The following is a 10,142-nucleotide window of genomic DNA, read 5'->3' on the forward strand; positions in this document are numbered from 1 at the left end:
AAACCACTATATCTGAAAGTCCACTCAATTTAACACCACTGGTGATCAACATAATACATTTTAAAAGCTTTGGACAAAACAGCAGGTACAGTGGACATAAATGTTAGTTCTAAATCTGCAGCCCTCAATGTACATCGTACACACATAAATATCTCAGCTATAATACACATTCCAGATCCATCCCTAAAAGCCATACTATTATGGAAAGCACAGCCATGCTAACTTCAGGATACAAACCATAATTCCATGTCTACAAAAGGAAAGTATAATTAGTGGCAGTTTATTGCCTCATACAAATTTAACCAACATGGCAACCATGCCAAAGGAATTAAAACATTTTCAGGACATATGTACAGACTGTACATTTCAGAAACATCTGAACAATAAAAATGCAAGAACAATCTCTGCATTACAAATTAAACTAAACAAATGGTTTGAAACCGTCAATGCATTGAATGGGTTTACAAAGGCACTTCCCTACCCAAAATAGGAAATGACAATCTGCAGCCTAGAGGGAGGTTGGAGAAGAGTGCTCATCAACTACTGCACAATCTCAACTTTAAGAAAAAATAAGCAGGATTTAATCAAACATTTATAGGATTCAATGTGATCCACTTCTGAAAGAATTCACAGAGTCTCATCTTTGTTTTTCTGTTGCTTTTCTTGGCTCTCTCGTTCTGTACTTTGGCTCCTTCGACGATCATGTTTGTCAGAATGGTCCTTGCTATCACTGTGATCATGTTTGTGGGAACGTTCTTTGCTTCTGCTACGCTTCCTAGATTTTTCTTTGCTGGGACTCTGATCTCGTTTTCTGGACTTCTCAACACTATCTGTTCTTCCTCTGCTTCTACTTCTACTTCGTTTATTTGACTTCTCCTTATTTTCATTTTTATGTTTACTTGATTTTTCTTTGCTTCTGCTTCTGCTGCGCTTACCTGTGTTCCTGCTTCGGCTCCTACTCCTATGCTTTCTTTCCCGGCTTCGACTTCTACTATGCTTTCTCTCTTTCTTGGAATCCCTCTTGTCGTCACGGTGTTTCTTCTCATCTTTGTCATCCTTGTGTCTTCTCTCCTCTGTGTCACCCTTACTTTTCCTTTCTTTTGACCTTTCTCTAGAGCGATCTCTTTCCCTCTCACTACCTCTTTCTTTATCATAATCTCTCTCTTTTTTCCGACTCCGTTCATTTTCTTTCTCTCGCTCCCTATCCCTGTCTCTTCTATCTCCTTTCCTGTCACGACTTCGACTCCGGCTTCTGTATCTGTCCCTGCTTCTGCTTCGCCTCCGTTCCAGTGAGCGATCAGTACTTCGAGATCTCCGCCTTTCTTTTTCTCTCTCCTTTGCTTCGCGTTCTAATCTCTGCCGTTCTCTTTCTCTTTCTAGTTCTCTATCAAAACTAGATGATCCATGGCCTTCCCGATGGTGACTTCTGCTTCTCGATCTTCTGGGAGACCTCCTGGGACTGATCGATCTTGGTCTAGGAGACCTTTTAAAATAGAAGATATTCTATGTGAAACACCTCCTTCAAAAGTTAAGAGACCCTCTTTCCTTTCCAATTTATACTTTACATACACAGCCTGTATTTAATCTTGAATACCAAATATCATCTGATTATTTTAATCCACTAGCATCCATAAACTGTTGCCTTAAAACCTATCTCAGTGAAAAGACAACATGTTGCTGGTAACAAGTAGTTCAGTATCAAACTTTTAACATTCATTTTTAAAATAATGGTTGTATGACCTTGAACGTCTACGTTCTGCATGCCGGTCTATTTCTTCCATCCCCTCCTTGCCATCTTTCTTGATTTTTCTAGGTCTGCTTTTAATTTGCTGGTCAATGGCTTTCTGGACTGGCACAGGAATTCTTGGAAACAATGTGGAAAACCATTCAAGCTTAGTGAGGAAGGAACGAAGCATCTCCCCTATGGTCATAACGCAACCCCCACCTGCCTTGACATCCAGGTCCTGCAAAATACAAGCAAAAAATATCCTGATGGTCAAAAATACTCTTTACTGATTTAAAAAAAAAAAAAAAATGCTGCTACATTACTGTCCTATTGAAGTCTCATGATTATGAAAGTTTACTTGTCTCATATTCTAGTACATTTCCTTAGAAAAATTCAAACTCTGCACCCTTTGGATTTGGCAGAATGTTAACGATAGGGAATGGGACTTAATATATATGCATGCAGGCACATACTAATCCTGCAGCCATCTGGATGGTAAGGGACTGTCGATGAAGAGATTAACGCAAAATCCCCTTACACAGTCTGGTTATATGGTATGATCTTGCATTGTATTTAAATGCCACAAAGTTGAGAAGTCCTCTGAAACTACATTTAATACTCCATTTTGTGGATGTACAACTGTGTACCATCATACCCAACCCTGTGGCCTAAATCATTTATGAACTACATCATTGCCTATCTAAAAATGATCACAGAAAAACCTCTAGTACAAAATGGCATCCTAACAGAATTGGAAGCAATAGCAAACCAACTGCCATGAAGCAGTGAGGTTTCTAATTTAGAAATATGTAAAAAAATAAATAAATGAACAAATAATTGGAAACGCATAATCCATGATGACCATTGTCTCTGAAAAGGGTCATTACCGCATGAAGGCCTTCTTGCTATGCCCTCTCACAGCTCAGGACATGTTAGTCAGCTATTGTCAGTCCCAAACCTATAGTGCAAGCACACAAGGAAAGTGAGATTTGTTATCTAAACAGGAAGAGAAAATCTGAACGTAAAACTGCTTGCACTCACACACATTTAAGTGTTCAGATATACAGTTTTTCCAAATATAATCGCTGCAGAGATCTAAAGAAGAAAAAGAGGAGTTAAACGTAGCACCTGGAGAGTACGTACAGTTAAACAAAATAAACATAAGAAGCATTTTGAAAAGTAACTCTGTATCCTGGGAAGGTTTTCATAGCAGCATGACAAAAGATGAACTGCTTCCACATATTTAAGAACTGGAGGGAAAAAAAAATCCTGTAGGTTTAAATAGTTCCATATATAAAAATTTGCTTCATCCTATTGAGCTTGACCAGGACTGGTAAGAAACTTAAGCAGCCCCAAGCAGTTTTTCTACATAAGGCAAAGCTACTGATAGCAGCCAGGAAAGAAACACTAATTCCAAAAATATATTGGGAGATTTTAAACAACAAGAAATAAACACATCTTGATAACCAGTATCTGCAAGAACTGAAATGTATGAACTAAAAAAAGAGCTTAGAATAATGAACCAGTTAGGACCTGCATAATGCATTGTACTTGTGACTGCTTTACTGTCCCTGGAATTGACTTTGTGGGACCCTGTGTATGAAGCCACCCCAATCCTTCTCACAAAATACAGTCCAATGTTACAGAGGAGAGTTCATATTAGTTAACCCCACCTGGGGACATTACAGTGATTCAAGCAAGAGTCAAATTTGGTTTCATTTTTATTAAAAATCTACTATAGCACAGGTTTACCTGAAATTACCAGCTGCTTCCTTTGCACAGTGTTTTTGATACTTAGCATGAAAGACGCTGTTTAAAATAAATATACTGCATTGCAGTCAGATACAGGTATAATTAACACTATTTTTAATACCAGTATTTGGACATCATTTACAACTACAACATTTGAAATTTCTTCAAATAGATGCCTACAGTCACAGTGAAGATGGCGAAGTGATCCTTCCTGCTCAATAAATACAAATTGCAGCAGTATGTAGCAGACTGTGTATTCAACTTCATAGCCCAAAAAACCTCACCCACCAGCTCTCTACTGTTTCTCCAAACAGTGAATCAGGACTAGGATCCTAAAGGTATTCTCCTATCAGACTGCATAATAACATAGCCTCTTTACTGAACTTCTTTGGTTAGCAACCCACATCTTCTTATCTGCCCCATTAACAAAGACATTAAGGCTCCAGAAATAATGCCACCTTATGCAGTAATCAGGCTTTTTGTTTCTCCTCTGAAGAAATCCTGGGTTTAGTTAGTTATCCCAGGACATGAAGACTAACCATAGAGCTTTTTGGCAGTACTTTCCAATGTGAATGTTGGTTTCTACCGTATAGTTCCCACTCTTTCATGTAAGCATCAATTCCCCCATCCCAGTAATAAACAGATAATATAAATTTAGCACTTTCATGACTTACTACACCTTACCTAAAGTAACTATGATTTTAAAAAACACTGAGAAGACACATTCACACAGCCTGCTGTCTGCACTCTGATTCAGTATACTTGTTCCACATGGCTTTGTAAATCTGACACAGTAACATCTTAACCAATGAAAAAAATCTGTTAGATCTTTGAAATCTAAGAGAAATAACCCAGGTTCCAGCTCAAACCTGTTTCCTGCACTAATTAATGTACATAATGTAGACAAGAACATACCATTGTAACATTCAAACTACAGAAAACCCTATCAAGAAACGTTTAAACCTAAAGTAGTAACGTGAAAAGAAACAAAAGAAAACAAATTATTACCCTCGCCGACATACCTCTTCATCATCAAGAAAGGATTCAAACCAGTCCCATAGATCTGTAGGTGGCTGTGTGTACCTTTAAGCACAAAAACAATGTAAAATTTTAATACAGCTTTCTGCATATCAGATCAGTCTTTAGTTGATGATATTGATACTTACCTAATATACATAAATCCAAGAGCCCTAATATATGGGGAGTCTGTATGAGTGATAAGGCCCATCACTTGCTTACGAGTGAGCTTCAGTGTAAATAATTTGTAGAGTAGACAAAAGGCAGTAGACACAATTCCTCCAGTTCCAACACCACGCACCTTTCAAAAGCAGAAAGTTAGGTGAGGATGTAGAAAGTCATAAAGACATTATCCCAAACCTACAAAAGAATGTAAGAACTAACACAGGATAAAATCTAAACCGACAAACAAAGCTATGTGAAAAAAGTAACACTACTTACATCCACAGCTTTGGAAGCAAGAAGAATATATCTACTCTTTGTAATAATATTTTACATCTAGAGGCTGAGCCAACATACAAGCATATTTTATCTATGCTTGGGAAAGTTATTTACCAGACAGAAAAATTTAAGAAGGCACGTACTTCTACTTACCCCTCCACACATCCCTGTCTGGCCTGCTGTTTTTCTGCTGCCCTTTTCCCATGGTTCAACATGGGTAACCTGAAAGGGTGAGGTGGGGGACAGAAGGAAAGAAAGAAAAGTACAATTACAATCTCCATAACGTTTAGGTGCCTATAAAAGCCTGATTTAACAGTGGATATCCTAAACCAATCTTAAAAGACTGTCTTCTAGCAAATTCAAGATCAAGTCTGCTTTGTCATTAAAGCAAAGCACTTGGCTTTTTAAATTACCACATTAAGAAATTACAGCCAAAATCTTGAATGAGATTTAAAACAAATCCCGTAACCCCAAAGGAAACATCCATGCTTATTCTATATTCCACATACTTTCAAATGCTTTATGACTAAACCCCATCGTTACTATTTCCTTGGGTGATTAAACAACTGCCTTTATTTAAACCACCTCCTTACAAGTTTAGTGATAACTGCTGATGACAGCTACAGAAGTCAAAATATACACTCATATTCCTAAGTCTCATTTCTGAAGTGAACTTAGCTAGATATTTCTCTTCTTTATCACTTGCTATTAGGACAAAAGAAAAATGTTTATCAAGGGTAGTATTTTAACATAAAGTCAATGTTTTTTTCTTTTAAGACTGCAGTCTAAAAGTCATTCTTAGATAAAATGATTCCTAAGTACAAACAAGTAAAATTTGCCCAAGTCAAATCTTGTGAGATACATTTAGGGATGAGTGCACAAACACAGTTAATCAACACCATTCCTAAAACTTGACAATAACGAGTCATAAACAAGCTCAGAACCACCTAACTGCCTATCATACGTTTGAAATTCTGAAATTCAGAGAAGCAATATCTGGCTCAATAAACAAGTATATTTCCTAAACAAATCAACTTAAAATGTATGTAAAAGACAAAAAAGGATACAGTGGTGCTACACTGGATTGGGAATAAGAGTTCACATTATACAGCACTTCACAAATTAAGATTCTTTAACAATACATTAAATAAAACCAATTATGTACACAATCACATGACATCAGATATACACTAAAAGCAGAAGTTACTGAACTTTGTTTGCATTTTTTATAGTTGCTGTCTTTGCCAAACAGGAAATATGAGAGATGCCAATACTGTAGAATTCAAAATCCACTATGACTTCCTGTACTATTACCATGAGAAGTTGACAAATACTAAATAAATAATATTGCATAACCTTCTGGTTATATAGTATTGCCTCTCAAAGGAAAGGAAAAGTATTTTTTAGTCAAAAAATCGAGTATAACACTACCACAAAATTCTAGTCTTCGACTTTTAAAACTAGTTACAGTCAATCTGAACATGCTGGTTTTGACAGGTATCAATTAATACAAGCAAACAACAAAACGCTGAAAACAATATTCATTTTAAACAGGCATATTTAAAGTTTTGATCCCACAAAGACTGCTGTGCATGCTTAACTTGTTGGAAATACACAGACGAAATGAAGCTGAAGACATGCACATGGTGTTAGGGTCAGGGATAAAGAAAGAGGAAGTCCTGCACTTTGCAGACACAGAACTGAAACAGGAGCCCAGAATTACAAGAGAATTAATTCAAATATCTGGACACAGTCCACATCTTCAAAGATGGTCCTTATCACTAGCTGCCTGTGTGACTTACTATCACCTTTCCTGATAATCCAGCCCCCAGCACTCTAAAATTTTCTAGAAGAGCCACTTGTTTCTCAAAGACAGACAAATACACTTGAAAATACAGCTGCTATGATGGGTATCACACTCATAAAAAAAAAAAACCAAACAGCTAACAAAAAACCCCACAGCAATTATTCAGCAATCTTAAAACATGAAGAGAATTCAAATCTTCGTAATATCAATGAAGCAGCTTAACCATCAGGTTATCTTCTCCCTCACAGCCATTACTCATGAGTGAGTAAGGGACTGAGTTTTCTCTTTATTTAGCATGCAGTTTTGAGTCAGTAACTGTCAAGTTCAGGAAACAAATCAGATCAATATGCAGATTTTTAATGCCATGTCAAAATTCTTCCCAAATTCAAGACAAAACCACTTTGGGAATGAAACAGTAAGACATGCAAATGAACTATTTGACCTACTGCTGCTGAGCTCCATCGGTACAAAGATGACAAATCACATAAAATAGTTTTTAGTGCATCTGAAGGGGTTCACTTTAAAAATAGAGTAAGATCTCGAATTTTCTGAAAATATGTTTCTTTTATAATTTTTTCAGCTCTAAAAATCAGTTGCATAAGTAAACTCTGCCACTTTCCATTCAGATAGTAGTAAGTCTCTCACTGGAAAAATGCTGTCGACAATATATGCTACAGTAAGTACTAGGAGAAATAAAGAAACAGCTCCAAATGACAGAGCACAGGCAGAGAAACGCTATCATTAAGTGGAAAAACAGTAGCATAAGTAAACTCAAACTGCCAAAAATCTCAACACACTGTGGTGGAGTTATTTTCCACAATTATAGCGCCTTAAGTAACTTGATTTGGCTTGGATAAATGAGACAAAAAGGCTACCTTTGCTTTTTTAAAAATTTATTTCAAATATACTGAAACCCACCAGCTGACACAATAACATTATCGAGCAAAATGAATTCACCTGAAAAAATATGCCAATAGCAACCAAAGCACAGGTGACTAACTGAATTATCTAAGCTTGCATTCTCTAAATTTTGGTCTCGTTATCAGAACAAAGAAAGTGGCTGCGTCGATTAGCATTAATTATGCATACCTCTACCTGGGAGAGTGGCTTGATGGAAGCCTCGGTGCAAAACTGATTCAATCCTGCTAACAAAACAAGAACCGAGACATAGGTGCCCTGGTACAGACCATTCATCTCCCCATCACATCCTACCTAACGCCAAGAGAAGCATTAAAAGGAACTCGTTAAGTTGTAAGCTGAGTTATGGAGGAGGGAATCCTAACCTGGAACTGCGAATGAAAGCCACACGCAGACACCTACGGTCACCACCATCCCTTCTGTGTGGTTACACGGCGTGCCGGCAGCTCCGTGCTGCGAGGAGGGCTGGTCTCTCTGGCAGCGCCAGCAGATCTGCGCCCTCCCCGCTCTCTCCGGCTGAAGGCGCAGCCCTTAGACGGCCATTTCGCCCCCACCGCCCCGGCTCACGCTGCCCTCTTCAAACCTAATTTACAGCTCCGCAATTCCAAATCCGACGGCGGAACACGCCTCTTTGCTGAGGCAGAGAAGGCAGAGCCTTGGATACCCCCAGCTAAGCAACACAACCGATATTTGCTCCCATACCTCACCGCAAGATAAGGGGCGAAAAGGCGCGGGCCGCAACCAAACCGGGCCCGGCGCCAGCGCGGCCCGCGGGCTCACCTTGAAATAGATCTCGTCCACCACTTCGTGGTAGGTCTTGAGCTCGTAGAGCTGCACCTTGAAGTAGGGCGACGAGAGGATGTTGGTAAGGATCATGGGGTTTAGGTTCATGGTCTTTTCGTTGCCCCACAGCGGCAGCACGTTGCCCTGCTTGCCCGAGGCCGCCGGCTTGGGGCCCCCGCTCTGCAGCGGCTGCTGCACGGGCGGGACGGCGCCGGGCGGATGCTGGACCGCCTGCTGCCCCTGGCAGTTCGCCACCGCGGGGCTGTTGTTGGCCATGGCGGGTCGGCGCTCGGGGCAGGCGGGCCGCGCACACGGAGCGGGGCCGGCGGGCGCTGCCTCAGCCCCGACAAGATGGCGGCCGGGGAAGTGACGGCGGCGCCTTCCGGGGCCGCGTCACCGACCCGCGGGGAGCGGCGGGGAAAGGCGGGGGTGCTCCGGAGCCTTGGCGCGGCCCCTCCCCGCGGCTCCTCCCGCTGACACCCCGGCCGTTTGCCGTGGCACTTCCCGCCCTCGCCTCACGGCAGCCCGCGGGCCCGGCAGGCGGGACATCACCGCCAGGGAGAGTGAGGGGTCTCTGTGGCCCGAAGGGGGACAGCTGCTGGCACCGTTACACGGAGTTCAGTAGATTGAGCCACCGATTTAGCAAAGTTGGAGACTGGTCCCTTCGGTCCCTTGTCGTTGGGAATGAGGCCGCGGCACAGCTGGTGCTGGCCACTTCTGCCTCCACAGCAGTGGAGAAGCAAAGAAATCATAGAATGACTTGGGTTGGAAGGGGACCTTGAAGACCATCTAGTTCCAACGCCCCTTGCCATGGCCAGGGACACCTTCCACTAGACCAGGCTGCTCTGAGCCCCATCCAACTTGGCCTTGAAGGGATGGGGCATCCACAGCTTCCCTACTAGGGAAGGGGAAAGGAAGAAATGTTGGACACATTCAGTGTGCAGGAGCCTAGGGGGGCAATGATGGCCAGGGCACGGCCCAGCCTGTTCACTTAACACTAATGCTGGGTACGAGGCCCACTCCCCTGGCCAGGACCTGGCTGAGCAGCTTCTGAGAACCCTGTCGGACACCCAGCAAACAGTAACTGTCCCCTGCTGCTCAATTCCAGATCAACAGCTCTTTCTGAAACTCATAATACTACATACAGACTTGGAACAAGCAGACTTAGGTTAAACAGCTAAGAGAGAATCACTGCCTACATATAATTACTAACAAAAGAGAAAATCCTCCAGTTTTGCCTGCAAAAGCAAAAAACCCCAAACTCAATACAACTAGTTACATACTTTGGTGTCAGTCTTTAAACCTAAAGTACAAAAGGGAGACAATGCATGATTGAGAAGAATTGCCAAAATACTCTAAACATCAAATGACCGTGCAAAAATAAACTGGAAGTCCAGTGAAATGACTGCAAGCTGGGCATAATGTGGCAAAGTATATTCAGAGAAAGGCTCCCCGTTGCTCAGCGCATCAGGAAACAGGTACAGGGAGAAGGTGGTATGAAATCATCCATGGGAAGAGCATCTCTATGTGCTAAAGCTATGCTAGATTTTTAATTTAGAAAAGAGGAGATAAATACTCTTGGAAGTAACATTAAAATACCTTCACTCTTCATTACACATTGAAACCTTGAGAGACAGTTTATTTTCATTACCCTGGCCCTTCAAGTACATTAGAGCTTGTACTGTTGCAGAAAAGTGT

General features: G+C 41.1%; 1 protein-coding gene across 1 annotated transcript; it reads right to left on the bottom strand.

The window, feature by feature from the left end:
- Positions 1-259: 259 nt before the first annotated feature.
- Positions 260-8,808, bottom strand: PRPF38B (pre-mRNA processing factor 38B). The gene is made up of 6 exons (XM_032118065.1): positions 8,442-8,808; positions 5,090-5,158; positions 4,645-4,796; positions 4,501-4,561; positions 1,741-1,964; positions 260-1,483 (listed from the first exon to the last, which is right to left on the bottom strand). The coding sequence occupies exons 1-6, from the start codon at positions 8,718-8,720 to the stop codon at positions 628-630; spliced, it is 1,641 nt and encodes a 546-aa protein (XP_031973956.1). The 5' UTR covers positions 8,721-8,808; the 3' UTR covers positions 260-627.
- Positions 8,809-10,142: the final 1,334 nt, after the last annotated feature.

The sequence above is a fragment of the Corvus moneduloides genome, chromosome 9 (assembly GCF_009650955.1).
Source record: "Corvus moneduloides isolate bCorMon1 chromosome 9, bCorMon1.pri, whole genome shotgun sequence".
Taxonomy (NCBI): Eukaryota; Metazoa; Chordata; class Aves; order Passeriformes; family Corvidae; genus Corvus; species Corvus moneduloides.

Bases quoted from the DNA above. Each gene is read 5' to 3' on its own strand.
- PRPF38B (XM_032118065.1), bottom strand. From the start codon at position 8,720: ATGGCCAACAACAGCCCCGCGGTGGCGAACTGCCAGGGGCAGCAGGCG. The intron at 4,797-5,089 runs GTAAGTAGAAGT...TGCTTTTGAAAG, and splicing joins AGACAGGGATGTGTGGAGGG to GTGCGTGGTGTTGGAACTGG. The intron at 1,965-4,500 runs GTATGTCGGCGA...TGTATTTTGCAG, and splicing joins CCTTTCTTGATGATGAAGAG to GACCTGGATGTCAAGGCAGG.